Raw genomic sequence first — 18,955 nt, forward strand, 5'->3', positions numbered from 1 at the left:
GCCCTTGGGGCTCTGCCCCAAACCCGTGACACTGTTCTTGGGAAAGGCCCAGCTTCAGCGGGGTCAGACTTCGGGGGGACAGACACCAGGATTCTGTGGGCTCCTGGGGGCCAAAGCTGGCCCTGGTATGAGCTCGCAGGCTGGCAGGATGCTGGCTTGGATGGCGGGGACAGCCGGGGGTACCAGATCCCCTTGGGCATCTCCTCCCGGGTATGGTGGAGATGGCCGGGGGTACCAGATCCCCTCTCGGGGTACCGGATCCCCCCCGGGTGGCTCCTCCCGGGGATGGTGGGATGGCCGGGGGTACTGGATCCCCTCGGGGTACCGGACCCCCCCGGGTGGCTCCTCCCTTCCTCGCAGGTGGCCCCCGCGCGGCGGCCGGTGGGTGACGTCAGCGGCGGGGGCGGGCGCGCGGTGCCGGTGCGCCGAGCCGAGCCGGGCCATGGCGGAGCGGCCCCGGTAAGTGCCGCGCATCCCCGATCCCCTCCCACCTTCTGCCCGGGGCCGGGGGGCTGTGCGAGGGGAGGCCGGTACGGGAGTGGGGGGGGGCACACACCGGTCCCGGTCCCCGCAACCGGTGCCGCCGGGGTCGCCTTGCCCTTCCCCGGGGCTCGGCCCGCCGGAGACCCCCCCCCCCTCCTCCTCCTCCTCCCCGGACCGGCGGGTTCGGCAGCCCCGGCTCGCTGCCCGAGGGGCGGGTGAAGGCACCGGCACCTGCTGCTCCCCGCTTTGCTGCGGGCGGCATCGGTACAGACCGGCTTTTTGTGTCCCTAGGTGTGCTGCTTATATCTATCTATCTGCTTATTATAGGTACATACATGCTTTTTACGGGTACATGCGTGCTTTTTATGGGTATATACATGCTTTTTATGGGTATATACATGCTTTTTATGGGTATCTATGTGCTTCTTGTGGGTATATACATGATACGTGCTTCTTATGGATATATACATGCTTTTTATGGGTATATATGTGCTTTTTGTGGGTATATATGTGCTTTTAAGTATATACATGCCTTTTATGGGTATGTACATGCTTCTTATGTACACATATGTGCTTTTTATGGGTATATATGTGCTTCTTTTAAGTATATACTTGCTTTTTACAGGCATATACGTGCTGTATGCGTATATACCTACAGACTTGTGGGCTTGCACAGCTCAATCCGCACACAACCAAGCTGGCGGTGGCGTGCCCGGCAGGTCCCTGGCCCCCTGCCCCGTGTCCGGAGAGGGGAAGCCTGCTCCTCTCCCTCTTTCCCCCTCCAAGGCGGGCTGCGTTTGCTCTTGGTTGTATTTCTGTACCCCTCGCCTGCAGCAGACCCTCGGGGCTGAGATGGCAGGCGGCGATGGTCCAGGCTTTGATGGCATCGGGCACGCTGGGTGTGTGGTGAACGTGCATTTGGCTGCTGCGCCGGGAGGATCCATCCCTGACCAGTGTAGCGTGTGTACCGAAAAAGGAGGGGGAAAAAAGCCTCTGACAGGCTGTCCCCGCACAGCCGCATCCCCCAGCCCCGAGGAGTGGGGTGGGTTAGGGGAGAGGGGTCCCCTGCGTCTGGCGAGCAGCCTTTTCGGGGTGTTGGAGGCGTTGGGGTACCTCTGCTGCCCGTCCCTCGAGCCTCTCGTGGCCGGGGAAGGGGATGTGCGGCATCAAGGGTTTCTCTCGATGAAGCAGCTGCCTTGGGTTTGGACAGACGATGTTGGCTGCTGCTGTGGGGGGCTTGGTCCCCGTGCTTGGCTCTCTGTAGCCTGCTTCTCGCTGTTAATTAAGCACGGCAAATCCTACCTGGCGCTAGGAACTTTCCAGGAAATGCCGAGCGCTGCTCCCGGTCTGCAGCAGGAGCCCAGCCTCCGTCGGCACGAGGCCTGGGGACGCTGACATCTTTTTCACCACCTCAGGCACGACGGAGGGACGCAGCTGTGGCTCAGATTCGCAGTGCACTTCCCTCCTTCCAGACGGACAGCCATCCGCCAGGCTGAAGCACGCAGAAGCCCCGTGGAGGTGTGCGTGCAAAGGGCTGCAGGGAAAGGGAGCCCAGGACTGTAGCAAGGATACCACAGGTACTCCAGGTTGAGCGCTTCATGCGGGTGGTCTCCGTTTATCTCTTCTTTATGCCTAGAACGGAGATGTGAAGGTGCTGGGCGACTGGGTGAGGCAAAATCACCGGAATTGGCATTACGAGCCAAAATTGCCTCTGGATTTTCCAGGTGGCGTGAGGCAGCTCACTTGCTTGCAGGTGAAGCTGTTTGAGTGGACGCAATTCGTTTGCCCTTGCCTGGGCATCTGAAAGTCTCCGCTCTAAGCCACTCCCTGCCAAACGGGGCAACGGGCAGCTCCCAAGTGGGATTCGTCTAGCCCCGTGCTGAACCCCAGCTGGAGGGCGGGCGGATGCCGCTCAGAGCCTTGGGTCCAACTTGGGTGTCTGAGTTTGAGACGTGGAAATTTTAAGTGAGACGAATCTCCCCCAACACTTGCAAACCTTGGTTTTTAGTCCTTTTGCCTCGATCTTTCTTTTTTTTTAGCGTGACCCTGCCGTTCTACCGCTCAGGCCTTTTCTGAGGCAGAAATAACGCTCCTGAAACTTTCCCTGTCCCAAGGTGGGAGGTGCTGCAGAAACGCAACCGCAGGGAAGCGTTTGCAGCTCATTCTCCTGCAGACACGGAAGGCCGGGTTAAAAACCAGCCCGTTAATTCTGATTTAATGGCTCTAAGCCATGGTGAGCCCCCCCCTCTCCCTCCCTCCCCTACCTCGTGCCAACGTTTAATTGCTCTCACCCTGGGGAGATGCTATCTGGTTTCAAGGTTGAATTTACCTGGCTCTGGCTTGCGGAGGGGGGATGTTGCTGTGCCCTTGTTCCTCTTTTCCTCTTCCTTTCCTGTGCCTTTAGGAAGACCGTGTTTCCACACATTTTACACATCCCTTTTTTTTTTTTTTTGCCAGAATGGTTTCTCTCTGACTTAACTCTTGCTGCTTTGCTGTTTTTTTAACTTTTGTGGTCTTTGGTAGATGTTTTAAGTGAGCCCCGTACTCTCAGTGATATCAATGACTGCTTTTGGCTTTGTAAAAATTGCCCTTTTAAATTTAGGCACCGCTGCTGTGATTTTGGGCTCGTAGGGTCTGTGAGCAGCCCAGAAAGAAGCTATGATGGAAGAGGACTTGCATTCGACATGGCAGCTCATTTTGGCTTCCTCCTCGCCACGTAGATCTCCTGCTGCTCCGTGGGCAGTTCGCGCCGGGACGTGAGCTACTCCATGTGCCAGCAGCGGCTCTTCATCCGAAAGATGGACCAGTGTGTTCCCTGGGTTTGGTGTTGATTATTCATGAGTTGTTTGCGTTGCGGGATTCTTATTTGCCTTTCTGGGTACGTGATGAATAGTGGCAAGATGTTGTCTGCCTTCTACCGGTGCAGCTGAACGCATAGAAGAGCGTGAAATTCTGTGCTTATGGCCTGCAAAGGGCTAGCAAACGGTCTTTGAGTGTTTTTGACACCGCCGCAGGAGAAAATCACGTACTTCAAACAGTTTGAATTATTTTTGCAGGTTTAAGCACCTAATCTCTGCTTTTGTGCCCCAACACCTTCATGCTCCCCTCCTAACCGACCGCTGCAAGCTTGGCCCTGGGAAGCCACTGTGCATTTCCCGTGATCAGTGCCAGGGCGAGGTTAAATCTGCTCCGAGGGCTTTCCAGGGACGGAATTGTGTGGGAGGATTCACAGGAGCCGATTTCAGCCCCGCTGAAAGGTGCCAGCATGACATTGCTGGTCAGGAGGAGCAGGACAAGCTCCCAAATATCTCCCTCCTGAAAATTTCCCCTGGCTTGGAGGCTGCGGGGGGAATGAGCCCTGCTTGCTCCTGCAGAGCTTTGCATCCGAGCTAAGCCTGTCCTTAAAAAGCAGCCGGCGTGGTTGCGCTTGGAATAAGTGGCTCAGTTTCTATATTATACACAACAGTCATCTCTGTAGGAAGCTGGCCAGCCCATGCCGCCACAGCAGCCCAGCGCTACATGGTTCTCGGCGTGCTTATCCTAGGAAGGAGCGAGGGAACTCAAAGGAAAAGCTTTCCGGAGCGCTGCCGCAAGCATCCGCGGTGGTGTGAGAAGCGATGCCGGGTGCGCGCGCGTCCGTTGGGTTGCTGGCAGGGATGCTTGACTGGTTTTCCAGGCTGCGCTGCAATGGGGAGAGTGCTCCCAGCCTGGGACCTAGCCACGTGTAGGCGGGAAACATGCGTTCTGCTCTTATGCCCTTAGTCCTGCGTCTCTTCTTGCACCCTTAGTGCCTTCCCCACCGGCCGCAACCTGCCGCAGATAAAAAGTTACTGCTCTGAGCCACTGTCTTACTCCCAGGCTGAGCAATGGGAGACTTTCCAGGTCTGTACGGCTTCCCAGGGAAACGGCTCAGCTGTGTCTCAGCTTCATGTTCGGATCCCTCCCGGATTCAGGGAAGGGCAAACAGCCCCCGGGACGGTACCTGTTGGTGTCCGTCTGTCCCAGCTGCTCGGATTGTTTGCACAAGTTGGTTCTTGGCTACATGGGATTTTACAACAGTGTTAATTACGCAGTAACTGATACACCTGCAATAATTAGCTATTAGAGCGGATCTTCTCATCCCTTTTTCAGAAGAAAAGAGTGTAGGTGCCAAACCAAAAGGGCAAAGTGATTTTCCCCGATGAGGTATTGTGTTTCTGCTCTGATTTATGGCTAGGGGAGAGGCTTCTGAGTCATCCATTCTAGGAACTGCTTTATTTAGGTAACGGAAATAATTCTGCTGGTATCAGCAGAATACTGATTCTGAACAGAATCAATGTGTTATCAGCCATTAAAAGCCCGCACGGCTGGCAGGACTAGGGCTGAAGAGGGAGCAGGATGGAGGCTACAGGTGCAGCAAAATACGCCGGCTACAATGTACATCTGTCTGTCCTGGACAGCTTGGCGCAGGCAGGTGCCTTCGTAGAGATGGAGCTGGGCTTTTCCAGCTTAACGCCACATCAGACAAATGCGTTCAGGCCAGTGGGAGAGGGTGCAATGCCTGCGGGGCGTGTGTCCTGATCTGTGTTTGTTCAGGGCACTGTCTGCTCGCTGTCTGGCTGCAGACCGCCCAGCCCGGAGCGGTTTTGTATGCCGGGTCTCGCTGGGAAACGAGCCCTTTCTCCATGTCTCACCTTGTCCAGCCACTCGCAGCCCCCTGCCACGGCTGATTTACCCAAACCAGCTGTCTGGCCGTGGGCGGCCGGGTGGCTTTCCCCCACTGCTTAAAACCTCTGCGAGTGTCAGCAAGTTCTTCATTGTTTTCTGTTCTTTCCGTGAACTAATGAGCATTGTCTGATTTTTCTTTTCTTTCTTTTTTCTTCCCCTGAGTGTAATTTGGCCTGGCCACAAGTGCCCTAGCTGTGAAGGAGGAAAATTCCTTTTTTTCCTGCGAGAGGTTTGGGCAGCAGAGGTGGCTTTGCAGTGCTGAGCAATGCTGCTCCCCTCGCTTACGATGCAGTGCTATGCATGGCAAAACTGTGTGTGCTTTACTGGCATTCAAGCCAGGACTCTGGGATCATTTTTATGCTGCTTCCCTTTGGTTTTCCCTTCTCCCTCCAGCTTTTCCCACAGGCTGGCGGAGATTTTGCCTTCCTTCTGGCTACTTGGTGCCAAGGCCAGGGGTGAGATTGACAGCCCAGCTCAAGTGTGTCTACACCAATGCATGTAGCATGGGCAATAAACAGGAGGAGCTGGAAGCCATTATACAGCAGGACGGCTACGACTTGGTCGCCATCACAGAAACGTGGTGGGACAACTCGCATGACTGGCATGCTGTCATGGATGGCTACAGACTCTTTAGGAAAGACAGACCAACAAGGAGAGGTGGTGGAGTTGCTCTATATGTGAGGGAGCAACTGGAATGCATTGAGCTTGGCCTGGGGGCAAATGAGGAACAAGTTGAAAGCTTGTGGGTTAGAATTAAGGGACAGGCTCACAAGGGTGACATTACGGTGGGTGTGTACTACAGGCCACCTGACCAGGAGGAGGAGGTTGATGAGGCCTTCTACAGGCCGCTGCAAGCAGCCTCACAATCACAGGCCCTGGTTCTCATGGGGGACTTCAACCACCCTGACATCAGCTGGGAAGACCATACAGCTAGGCAGGCGCAATCCAGGAGGTTCCTACAGAGCATCGATGATAACTTTCTGATGCAAGTGGTGGAGGAACCAACAAGGAAAGGCGTGTTGCTGGACCTTGTGTTAACAAACAAGGAAGGACTGGTGGAGGATGTGAAGGTTGGAGGTAGACTTGGCTGCAGTGACCATGAAATGGTCGAGTTCAGGATCCTGCGTGGAGGAAGCAGGGCGATAAGCAGGATCAAAACACTGGACCTCAGGAGGGCTGACTTTGCCCTCTTCAAGGAGCTACTGGGAGGAATCCCGTGGGCCAGGGCTCTCGAAGGCAGGGGGGTCCATGAGTGCTGGTCGCTCTTTAAACGACACTTCTTCCATGCACAGGAGCAATGCATCCCCCTGAGAAAGAAATCAAGCAAAGGAGGCAGGAGACCTGCATGGTTAAACAAGGAGCTTGTAGCAGAGATCAGGTGGAAGACAAAGGTCCATGGAATGTGGAAAGAGGGGCAGGCCACTTGGGAAGAGTACAGGAATGTGGTCAGAGTGTGCAGGGATGCAACGAGGAAGGCCAAGGCCCACCTGGAATTGAAGCTGGCAAGGGATGTCAAAAACAACAAGAAGGGCTTCTTCAACTACATGAGCAGCAAAAGGAAGGCTAGGGACAATGTGGGGCCGCTGCTGAATGAGGCGGGTGTCCTGGTGACGGAGGATGCGGAGAAGGCAGAGCTACTGAATGCCTTCTTTGCTTCAGTCTTCAGTGCTAAGACTGGCCCTCAGGAATCCCAGGCCCCGGAGGTAAGACAAGAAGCCTACAAAGAGGACGACTTTCCCTTGGTCGAGGAGGACTGTGTGAGGGATCGCTTAAGCGATCTGGACGTCCACAAATCCATGGGCCCCGATGGAATGCACCCACGAGTGCTGAGGGAGCTGGCGGATGTCATTGCTGAGCCACTCTCCATCATCTTTGAGAGGTCCTGGAGGACAGGAGAGGTGCCCGAGGACTGGAGAAAGGCCAATGTCACTCCAATCTTCAAAAAGGGCAAGAAGGAGGACCCAGGGAACTACAGGCCGGTCAGCCTCACCTCCATCCCGGGTAAGGTGATGGAGCAGCTTATCCTGGAGGCCATCATCAAGCAAGTGGAAGAAAAGAAGGTTATCAGGAGTAGTCAGCATGGATTCACCAAGGGGAAATCATGCCTGACCAATCTGATAGCTTTCTACGATGACATGACTGGCTGGGTAGACGAAGGGAGAGCCGTGGATGTTGTCTACCTTGACTTCAGCAAGGCTTTCGACACAGTCTCCCATGATATCCTCCTAGGGAAGCTCAGAAAGTGTGGGCTGGATGAGTGGTCGGTGAAGTGGATAGAGAACTGGCTGAATGGCAGAACTCAGAGGGTTGTCATCAGCGGCGCTGAGTCTAGTTGGAGGCTGGTGACAAGTGGTGTCCCTCAGGGGTCAGTACTGGGCCCAGTCTTGTTTAACTTCTTCATCAACGACCTGGATGAAGAGTTAGAATGTACCCTCAGCAAGTTTGCTGATGACACCAAACTGGGAGGTGTGGTAGATACACCAGAAGGCTGTGCTGCCATTCAGCGTGACCTGGATAGGCTGGAAAGCTGGGCAGAGAGGAACCTGATGAGGTTCAACAAGGGCAAGTGCAGGGTCCTGCACCTGGGGAGGAACAACCCCATGCACCAGTACAGGCTTGGGGTGGACCTGCTGGAGAGCAGGTCTGCGGAGAGGGACCTGGGTGTCCTGGTGGACAACAGGTTAACTATGAGCCAGCAGTGTGCCCTGGCTGCCAAGAAAGCCAATGGGATCCTGGGGTGCATCAAGAAGAGTGTGGCCAGCAGGACGAGGGAGGTTCTCCTTCCCCTCTACACTGCCCTGGTGAGGCCTCATCTGGAGTACTGTGTCCAGTTCTGGGCTCCCCAGTTCAAGAAGGATGAAGAGCTACTGGAGAGAGTCCAGCGGAGGGCTACAAGGATGGTGAGGGGACTGGAGCATCTCCCCTACGAGGAGAGGTTGAGGGAACTGGGCTTGTTCAGCCTGAAGAAGAGAAGGCTGCGAGGGGACCTTATAAATGCCTACAAATATCTGAAGGGTGGGTGTCAGGAGGATGGGGCCAAGCTCTTTTCAGTGGTGCCCAGTGACAGGACAAGGGGCAATGGGCACAAACTGAGGCACAGGAAGTTCCGTCTGAACATGAGGAGGAACTTCTTCTCTCTGAGGGTGACGGAGCCCTGGCACAGGCTGCCCAGGGAGGTTGTGGAGTCTCCTTCTCTGGAGATATTCAAGACCCGCCTGGACAAGGTCCTGTGCAGCCTACTGTAGGTGACCCTGCTTCGGCAGGGGGGTTGGACTAGATGACCCACAGAGGTCCCTTCCAACCCCTACTATTCTGTGATTCTGTGATTCTGTGGGTGTCCTGGTGGACGACAGGTTAACCATGAGCCAGCAGTGTGCCCTGGCTGCCAAGAAAGCCAATGGGATCCTGGGGTGCATCAAGAAGAGTGTGGCCAGCAGGACGAGGGAGGTTCTCCTTCCCCTCTACACTGCCCTAGTGAGGCCCCATCTGGAGTACTCTGTCCAGTTCTGGGCTCCCCAGTTCAAGAAAGATGAGGAGCTACTGGAGAGAGTCCAGCGGAGGGCTACAAGGATGGTGAGGGGACTGGAACATCTCCCCTACGAGGAGAGGCTGAGGGTGCTGGGCTTGTGCAGGCTGGAGAAGAGAAGGCTGAGAGGGGACCTTAGAAATGCTTATAAATATCTGAAGGGTGGGTGTCAGGAGGGTGGGGCCAAGCTCTTTTCAGTGGTGCCCAGCGACAGGACAAGGGGCAATGGGCACAAACTGAGGCACAGGAAGTTCCGTCTGAACATGAGGAAGAACTTCTTCCCTCTGAGGGTGACGGGGCACTGGAACAGGCTGCCCAGGGAGGTGGTGGAGTCTCCTTCTCTGGAGATATTCAAGACCCGCCTGGACAAGGTCCTGTGCAGCCTGCTCTGGGTGACCCTGCTTTGGCAGGGGGGGTTGGACTAGATGACCCACAGAGGTCCCTTCCAACCCCTACTATTCTGTGATTCTGTGATTCTGGCCGTTTGCTGGTGGCAGCTCTGCCAGTCTCCTCAGTGGCTTTCCGTTTGGATCCTGGGATTAAAGGTGTCTGATAAATACAATTTTTGGAGGAATAGGTGTATGATCCACTCCTGAGCAGGTTGCATGGCTGTTATTTGGTACAGCCAGGTTGTCAGGGCATGATGTATCTTGGGGGGGAGAAAACTTGTTGTGAAAAACAGGTTACTTCATATCACTCAGTGTACTTGATGTGCCGTGCATCGGCAGCTCGAGTGAAGCTGGGAGGATAAAACCCAGGTTCAGAAACCCGGAGTGCTCTCATCGATTTGACTGGAGTAACCTCTGACTCTCTGCTGTAAGCAGCTCTGGCATAAGAGGGTCCGATTCTGCCCAGGGGAAGGACTCTGCCAGTGGTAATTAGCAAGAGCTTCACTCAGAGGAGCTCGCAACAGCAGTCCTCCGACTTTGCAGCCTGCTTTTTGACAGGTCCAAGTGCTTGCCAGTGTCTGTGTACAGGCTTGCGATGCTTTCTGGGGTACCAGGATGGGGTGCGTCTGGCGGAGTCCCCAGCACCAAGGTCGCTGAGGACATCGCTTGTTCTTTAGCATCCTTCGGAGGCTGAGCGGGTCCTGTCGCTGGCTGTATCCATCGTGAGGTTTGGGGAACAGCTCGTTCCTCTGAGATCGGACCGGTTTTGTTGGGATGGGTGCTTGCTGCCCATTTTCCTGCTTCCCTGGGATCCCATCTGCCGGCTCTGGTCTCCCGATGTGCTTTTTTTTCCGGGGGGACGGTGCGGAGCCCAGCCCGTAGGCATCGGGGTGTGCGGAGGGTCTCAGAGAGGAGCAGGGGATGGAGATCCCCAACGCTGTGATAGAAACCTCGCACTCCTGGGTGATGCAAGGGGTTGCAAAGCAGGGAATCAGATCCTGTGGGTCATAGCTTGAGCTGCAGGAGGGAAGGGAAGACGCTGTTTGCCAAGACGCGAGCAGAAGCGTTGCCTTTACCTGTGTTCAGCCCCGAGGAGTGACTCTCCCCGGGGCTCTCTGCGGGAGGTTCCTGCAGAACCGAGCACCAAGAGCCTGTGTTTATTGATGGGGAAGGATTAATTAAATTTCAGCCTTGAAGCGGTCGCTGGCCTGGGAGCTCAGAGCTACAGGAGATTTGCCTGTATTTCCCTCTGCTTCAGTAACTCCATTCCTGTGACTAAAGCTTGGAGAGATGTCCTAAAGACATGGGAGTCCATCACGGGAGCGGTGGGCACCGAACTGCCCGGTCTCGGTCTGCTGCACCCTCCGCTGTGGGGTCTCTGCTGCTCGGCTCCTCCGGGTCGGAGATGGCTACCACTGTGCATGGCGGGGATGCTGCTGCTGCGGCGCGGGGGCCGGCGCGGCGGCGATGAAGGGCGTCTGAAAGGCGTTTGCTGGGGTGAAGAGAGGGAACACCAAAATAAATCTCCTCGCGCTCCTGTCAGATCTACCCAATATGGGAATCAATAAGCTAAGGCCGTACAATGAACGCAGCCCCTGCTTGACCCCTCCTGCTTTGCAGCGAGGTGTTTAATCTTGGACCCAGTCAAAAAAGCTGTCGAGATGTAATGGTTTGCAGAATCCAGCCCTTGACAAGGTGTTCGAGCGCGAGATTGCTGTTATCCTCCTTTAATTAGCACCTGTGGTGCTCTGTTAATAACAGACATCTTCTTACGGCACTTGAGCTTCAATCAATTCTTCCAGCTAGAGAGATTGCCGCCGCTTGGAGCGGGGTCTGTGAAGAGGGAAGACTCGTTGCAGCCTCGCAGTTGGGGCTTGTGCTGGGAAATGCTGGGAGCTCGCTGGGAGATGGCAGCGTGCGAGGGCACCCCGAGCCCTCGGAGGAGTGGAGGGAGCAGAAGGGTCAGCATAAATCCCAACAGGAACGCGAGGGCAAATGCTTTCCTTGCACAGAGTGGTGTGGGAGAGGAAGGAAGAATAAAAGAAACTTTCTGAATTCCCCCGTCCTTGTATTTTATGGCACAGGGGGTCCCGATGATAAAACCCATTTGCATCTGTGCAGAGGCACTGCTGCAGCTGCCCTCAATGAGAAAGCGAGTGAGAGGTAAATTGAAACTGTAAAATATGCTCAATATTCATAAAGAGTGAACATGGCTCTACATTTCCCCTATTATTTTCATATGTGCGATGTTTCTTGGAAATTTGGTTGTGTGATTCTCTGTGAAAGCAATTGCATCCCTTCCTCGGTCATCCCTCCGTGCCCGGCCGTGCGGGCTGGTGGGGCATCGCAGGAGCTCCTGACCCTTCCCTCTGGCTGTGCTGCAGGTTTGAACGATGGCTTTGACCTCACACGTATTTATTAAATCGACGGGATTTACGGTCTGCAGGCCAGGAGAATTTTCCAAAGGAGAAAATGTTTGGTATATGTTTTCTGAAAATACCCCGGCGCATTCCTAGCTTTAAACTAGGACAGAAAGGAGGTGGGAAAGGGGATGGGAATGAAGCTGGCATTCAAATCTCTTCAAACTGTTGTCCCTTTGTGTTTCACCATCTTCCAGCATCCCAGCATAACCCTCTGTCAAGCACATGAGCAAAAGGCTGGGGTGACCCCACTGGTATAAACGTGTCAGGTATATTCTCCCTGCGTGTCGTTTTGGTGTAACAGCAAGTTTTATCACCCTCTGCTCCTGACCCTCTGTGCTTCGGGACCTGTTTGTGGCTATATTCTACTGCAGTTTGCCCTGCAGCTCCTGTTGAATTCGGGTTTTCAAGTGGATGACAGATCTTGGTCTCAGCAGCTTTAAAAACCCCTGGGGCTCTGGTTCGTAATTTCATGAAAATAGACCGCATTTTCCATCATCTGCAGCCAAATAGCATTGCTGCTGGTTGTGTGGCTGCTCTTGGTCTCAGCAGCTGCTTTCGTTAGGCCACTGGAATAATACTCATTCATTACAACAGGCTTGGGGAACCGAGAGGAGAGGAAGAACCGGGATTACGGAGGATGAGGCTGGCATCCCAAAACCCCCCTTGGTGAGCTGCAGTACTCCCCCAGGGTCCAGCCCTTTGCTGGAAACGTGCATTTAGATGGTCAGAGGGTCGTTCCCCCGCTGCAGTTTCCAGGCATCAGCTGCTTGGAGAGCTCGGGAGCAGCACCCAGGCTGTGTTTCATTTCTTTGGTGCTTGGAAGGGAATAACCAGTCAGAAGCGATGTCCAGTGTGGATCGTGGAGAGTGCTGGAAAAGTATCTCCCGTAGCTTTTCAGGGAAGGCTGGTCAGCCTGCTCCTTGGGGTTTGCTGTCGTCTCTGTCGGAGGAGGCAGAGAGAAGAAGGACGAATGGAGAAGGCAGTCAGTCCCACAGGAGCGTGTTGCCTGGTGGTCCCTAGGTCACCGTGCATCTCCTGGCATTCACCAGCAGCCCCTCCCAGTACGAGGGACCCAGCCATGAGAGCGAGGACAGAAGCACGGCTTGCCATCCACTGGGGCCGGGCTTTTAGGGGTGATTCTGCCTTGGCCCCTCTGATTGCAGAAGATGCTGCAGGGTCAGCACTCAGCCAGGGACCGAGACACAGCCAGGAGCACCGTGAAGACCATTGCTCTGCTCATGAGATAAAATAGGACTCTTTCTTCCCCTTACGCAGTGCATTTTCCCTTTCGGTGCTTCGAGAACTGTACTAATTAATAATTAAGCTGACGAGGCAAAACTTGGTTTCCTTACATTGCATCTAGAGTAAGCCAAGAAGCTCAGCGTGGGAGCTAGCACCGTGTCCCGCCCAGCCCTGCGTGATCTCAGCAAACCCCCGTGGAGCTCGGCTCATCGTGCCACAAAGCAGAGAAACGTGGTGGGTTCTGGGTGAGGGGGCTCAGAGGTGAAATACAGAGACGGAGCTCAAACCCGACATGGCACCTTGTTGAAGCGTATTGACCCAAGCTGTTTCACAGAGTTCCCTTTGCCAGTAGGAAATGTTTGCTACTTTTCTTGGGGATTTTTGGTGTTTTTTCCTCCTCGGACATCCAGGAGACCCGTGCGGAGACTGAGGTCTTCAGCGCAGGCTTAGGAAGCTCAGGTTAGTCACCACAAGTGGAAAAGCTTCGGTTGTGCCGCAGCCAGGTGTACCTCTTGCAGCTCCCTTGTTGCTCATCAGGTCCCAGCCTATGCTTAAACCTTCCCATGGTCCTCAGACCCCCCCCCCCCCACCTTCTTGGGGTTTAAGCTACATGAGCTCCCTTCCCACAGCCATGCAGCTGGGTTGCAAGGCAGGGGTAACCTTCCCGCACAGGGTGCTCTTTCCTGAGCAGAGCCTCGGGATTTATTTACCTTCCTTTTCCCTTTCACTCCTGGTTTCTCCTCCTTTTTTGCCCTCCTGTGACTGCAGACCAAGACACCCCTCTGCCTTGCCCCGCTTCCTAACAGCAAGAGCGGCTTTCTCCCTTCAATCTGTGCATGCAAATCCAGCGTTACATAATTGCTGAATTGAAAAGAGGCTGTAATTATCTTTGCTTCCAACTACAGGAGGAAACAGCCTTTGCCAAACTGCTTGGTGACTGCTGGCAGATGCTCTTCGGAGGGTACCCCTGCCCTGCCTTCATCCCTCCCCGCCCTCATATGGTCCATCCGTCTTTATTTTAACCATTAACTGGTTCCCTCGTCGAGCAGCTGCTCCGTGCTGGCCTGAAGCATTACGGTTCTCTTCCACCTTGAATGATGGATGGCTGCAAACCGAAACGAAGCTCAGCATTTGATGTTTTCCCTCTCATTACTCTGGGTAACTTCTGCCACAGAGCAGGAGGGTGCCGCTGGCAATGCCCGATGCTTGGGGGTTGCAGGGAGAAGGACCCGCTGCTGGGTTAATAGAGCAGCTCTGGCAATTAAGGGCTATAACAGAGGCATTAATCTGGTACGGAGAACACAACGGGAGCAGATCCACCATCCTTTTATTTTTCCTCTCTGAGCAGCACTGGGAGCGGTTGGTAAGCTGGGACATCCCCGTGCAAGGTCACAGCCCTTGTGCGGCTGGCTGGTCCCTGCAGGTCTCCCGAAGGACCCGGTGGTCTCCTCGGCGGGTGGCACAGTGCATTGGGCTGCATGCTGCTCTCGTGGCAAAGAGGGGGTGCAGCAAAACAAGGCGTCGGGGGGTGTTCGGGGGCGGGGCAGGGGCTGGGCAGGAGAGGGTGTCCTCACTCCTCAGATTCATCCGCGTCGGCAGGGAGACATGGTAGGTCGAAAGCTGCGATGGGCTGATCATCTAGAAAAAAAAAAAACCCAGTCGTTTCCTAACGCTTTGTGCCTTTTGTTCAATTCTGTTTCTAAATGAATTAATTGTGGGTGAAGAATCGCAGTGTTTTATCTAGAAAACTTGGAAGTGCTCTGAGGACTTTGAACCACCTTTTCCCAACTGGAACATCTGCGAGAGGTCGTCCCTTGCCTGTGGCCACTCCTGCATGGTCACCTGCCACCGGAAAATGACATTTTGTCAGGAAAATCCCCAAAGTAGTGGGATCCTCTGGCTAAATCTGCATCCTGGTCCCCAGCAGCCGTTGGTATTTGCCCATTACGCCCTTGCCAGCAGCGAGAGGGGGGGGTCTGCTGTTGTTCTGTGTCCTGGGTTCGGCCAGGACAGGGTTAATTTTCACCGGAATCCAGGAAGGGGCACAGCTGGGGGGGCTCACCCAACCCCAACCTGGCCAAACAGAGCAGGGTATTCCATACCATGTGCCGTCATGCTGGGTTCCGGTGGGGGGGGGGGGCGGCGCAGCGGGAACTCACTCGCGGCTCAGGAGCGTGTGGCGCCGGTCCTGTTCGGGAGAGCGGCTCTGTGGTTTGTGTCGTGTTTTCTCCTTCTCTGTATCGTTGTTGTTCCTGTTCCCTTTTGTTTGCTGTTCTGTTAAACTGCCCTTATCCCGACCCACCAGTTTTCTGCCTGTTTATTTCCATTCTCCTCCGCACCCCGGCGGGGGGAGGGGCGGCCGCGTGGCGCTTTTGTTGCCAGCGGCAGCCGAAACCAAAACATGCTGGAAGGTTCCTCTGCTGCTTTTGTTTTCTTTAAAAGCCAGTGCATCATGTTAAGAGATTCCTCCATCGCTCGGAGGAGCATGTGTTAGCACAGAGAGGTTGTGAAATACGGGGTCATGCTCCTCAGCCGTCGTTCATTTGTTCCAGCTTCTTGATGCCCAAGGTGTCATTAAGTCTTTTCATTCTAATAGGTGGCGAAAAAAACACAACTTAAATTTTATCATTCATATATTTATATATATATGTATTTATCTAGTCAGCTATACTTTCAAAGTGGACCATAGGACCCTGTGCCTATCTTGTAGCATGTTTTTGTGTGGAGAAGTCCTTGGGTCTGTGAAACCGCGACCTCCTGGAGGAGAAGAGCAAAGGTGGGAGGCTGCAAGCTGGCTCATGCCTCTTGTCGGAGTAGCTGCTGGACTTGGGCAGATGGGGGAAGTGGTTTTGTGGCATCTGGGTGCCGAGCACATCCTTAGGAAGGACATGGTGAGAGATAAAGTCAGCTCCTGCTTTCACACCAGGTTGTCCCACCCCTGCGTTCATCACCGGCAAAGCTGCTGGAGAAGCAGGGGGATGGCTTTCCATGCCGAGCGGCTCTCAGCGGAGCTGGTGGATGGCAAATCCCTGCAGCTAACAACGCGGCTTGATGAGGATGCTCTCCTCCTTCCCCCGGCACGCCGGAGGAGAAACGAGCCCTGTCGTTAGCTGCTGGTGTGCTCCAGGCTGAGCAACGCCGGAGCGTCTGTCATTATAAAGGCACCGGAATGGTGTGGTTTGCTGTAGGCTGCTGCTGAGGTTTGCTGTGGGACCCTGAATTTGGGGGGTGTCCCACCCTCGCAGGCAGTTTTTAAGGCTATTTGCAAAGCTGGCCAAGGAATTTTGGTCGTTATAAGCTGAAAAATTCTGTGGCCGTCTCAGCTGCTCAGTGGGGAGGGTTCAGCCCGTGCTTTCCTTGCATTACGGTTGAAATGGGCGGTCGGAGACATAGTGTGCCGTTGAACCTTTGCCTGCTGTAAATCACTCTGTATCATTTTCAGGGAGATTAAAATAAAAAAAAAATAACAAAGAGGAAAGGAAGAGTTAGAGTTTTCTGTGTATTGCAAACTGAAAAGGAAAAATTAACCATCTGAAAAATGCTGGTAATGCTGCATGCCTTTGGAGGGGATAACTAAGGAGTCTCCGAAAGGTCACAGCTTTGCTCATGGCTAACCTTCAGCAAGCCGTTACATAGGCAGGGCACAGGCGGTGCTGGTAGCAAGTGAATTCTTCTCCTCTTTTCTTCCAGGAGCGGGACTGAGACCTGTTGAGAGATAACCGGGCAGCGCAGCATGGGGAACTCCTCCGGCAAGCTGTAAAGATCCAATGGCTCTTGGCTTTGCCAGCGAAAGACGTGCAGGGGGAAGGTACTGGAACTGCAAACGTAGAAACTCACTGCACTGAATGCAGCCAATAAAGCGAGTTTTGGTCTGAAAAATACTTGCTACTGTCAAGATTTCTGTCTGCTGATTGGGAAGATGGGGTCTGCCCGTACCGAAAAGGGAGCGACGAGAAGGGCGAAGCTTTGCTGACCACTGGGGAGCCCGGCCAGTGCCTGGATGCGCTTCGCTGGTGGGGAAAACGCTGTCAAAACCTGTGGGCAGGGAGGGTTTGGGGCAGCGGAGGGGCCATGGGGCTGCTCTGGGCTCTGCCACACAGTGGGGCCGGCCGGCTGCCCCGGCACTGAGATGCTGGGGACGCAGGGCCGGGTGTCCAGCTGCGCCGCCAGCCCCACACTTTGGCATCGTCTCGGGGTATCAGAGAAGGAAAACGAGAAAGGGGCTCAAAAATGTAGCAGCGCTGATCTTTTAGTCTCAAGAAAAATAACCATTCTGTTTTGCTAGAGATCTCTGGGCTGCATTTATTCACACTGCTTGGAGAGTCTCTTCTACCCCTTGATTTTTCACCCAGTTTAAAACATTTTGTTCATGTATGTGTGCTTGCATCTATTTTCACTGGGTCTGTGTGTTGTCTTGAAGCGATGGGCATCTCTGAGTAATAATGAGGCACTTGATTCCAAACCACGTTTGTGATCTGGAAGCCATTTGACTCTCCCAGCTTTTCAAGTGACAAAGAGGAAAAAGGCAAAAGAAGACGGAGCCCACGATGGCAGAGAAGTGCGACTGTATCACCAGCATGTACGGGTACGACCTGGGCTGTCGCTTCCTTAATTTTCGCCCCTTGGGCTTTGGAGCCAACGGGCTGGTGCTGTCAGCCCTCGACAGCAAGAGCTGCCGCAAAGTGGCGGTGAAGAAGATCACCATCGGCGACGCACGGAGCATGAAGCACGCTTTCCGGGAGATCAAAATCATCCGCCGCCTGGACCACGATAACATCGTGAAGGTGTACGAGGTGTTGGGGCCCAAGGGGACCAACCTACGCGAGGATTTTTTCAAGTTTAACATGGTGTACATCGTCCAGGAGTACATGGAGACAGACCTGGCACGGCTGCTGGAGCAGGGGAAGCTCGCCGAGGAGCACGCCAAGCTCTTCATGTACCAGCTGCTGCGGGGGCTGAAGTACATCCACTCAGCCAATGTCCTCCACCGCGACCTCAAGCCAGCCAATATTTTCATCAGCACGGAGGACCTGGTGCTGAAGATCGGCGACTTCGGGCTGGCCAGAATTGTGGATCAGCATTACTCGCACAAGGTAGGCGATGCCGGATCGACCGGGCTGGTGCTCTCTTGGCGGGTTGCTGGCCGGCATGCGGAGGCATTGAACGCGTGTAGGGTGAAGCAGTCGGACCGTGGTAGATCGTCTCGGGGGAAACCAGTCCTTGAGGCTGTTGGGGCAGCTGTAAGCGCTGCTAGGGTGGTCACTGGTGGTGGTTGCCCTCCCTGCCCCAAGCCAGGACGCGTTTCCTGGGCAAAGCTTGTGGGTTGAGCTCTGCCAAGCGCACCCCGGGGCTTTCCAGCGCTGCAAAGCACTGAGCAGGGCATGGGAAGGGTTCAAGTGCCATTCGGGTGTCTTTCATTGCTTTATATCATATATATCAAATATGTATTTTATTCCATCCCAGCAGTAAGCTGTGGGGAGGCGTGTGTTTGCTCACTTTACTGAAATGACTAAACTTTCTGTTTCTTGCTTTGCTGCTTTTATAAAACATGAGCTGCTGTTCTTCCCAGTGGCAGAAACACCTGGAAAGGGTGCCTGGCTCATCTGCAGCCACTCTGTTTGTCCTCACTTCTGTGCCAACCGGCCTTTTAAAAACCCAGCTCTGTCTGAATTGCACTTATTTAATCACAGGGAAAGAGGGATGGGTCTTTGAGACACAGTCATATTCTTTTATCCGAGGTCAAGATGAAAATAATGTATAAAATTGTTTGCTCTTTGGTACTTAGGTGCTGTGTTATAATGCAAGAATAATTGTGGGTGGCTGGATGCAGCCTGGGGCAGCCTGGTGTGCCCCACCACTGCCCTGCTCGTGGCAGGGGATGCCCAGAGCCCCCCGGGACCCCCAGCCTGGGCATCCCCTGCAATCCTGTCCATCGGTCCACGCATGCCTTCTTGCGGCGGTCTGGCCAGAGTGGAGAAGGAGGGAAAAGAGGGATGAAGAAAAATGCAGGAAAACAAGTACCTGCCCTTGAGTAGGGGAAATCATCCCCTCCTTGGGGGGTCTTTGGGACAGGCTCAGTTTTCCTCTCCTCCTGCTGTTGCCATCTCCTCTCTGTCTGCCCAAGGAGGGCTGAAACTCCCCCTAAAGTGGCAATTTCTAACAAGCAGTTAGTGAGCCACAGACTG

The 18,955-nt window shown here is 54.4% G+C and overlaps 1 protein-coding gene across 4 annotated transcripts in view; it reads left to right on the forward strand.

The window, feature by feature from the left end:
• Positions 1 to 387: 387 nt before the first annotated feature.
• The window catches only part of LOC104335573 (mitogen-activated protein kinase 4), a 48,203-nt gene continuing 29,635 nt past the window's right edge, over positions 388 to 18,955 (forward strand). Inside the window, exons 1-4 of one of the 4 annotated variants that reach the window (XM_075446676.1) lie at positions 400 to 459; positions 1,899 to 2,060; positions 3,086 to 3,289; positions 16,461 to 17,863. In XM_075446676.1, the coding sequence (XP_075302791.1) occupies positions 17,318 to 17,863 (546 nt within the window). In that variant the 5' untranslated portion in view covers positions 400 to 459; positions 1,899 to 2,060; positions 3,086 to 3,289; positions 16,461 to 17,317. Of the gene's footprint in view, positions 460 to 1,898; positions 2,061 to 3,085; positions 3,290 to 16,460; positions 17,864 to 18,955 lie in introns of all 4 variants that reach the window. The other 3 variants (XM_075446675.1, XM_075446674.1, XM_075446677.1) reach the window with 3 other exon arrangements.

Source organism: Opisthocomus hoazin, chromosome W, assembly GCF_030867145.1.
Source record: "Opisthocomus hoazin isolate bOpiHoa1 chromosome W, bOpiHoa1.hap1, whole genome shotgun sequence".
In the NCBI taxonomy this organism is placed as follows: Eukaryota; Metazoa; Chordata; class Aves; order Opisthocomiformes; family Opisthocomidae; genus Opisthocomus; species Opisthocomus hoazin.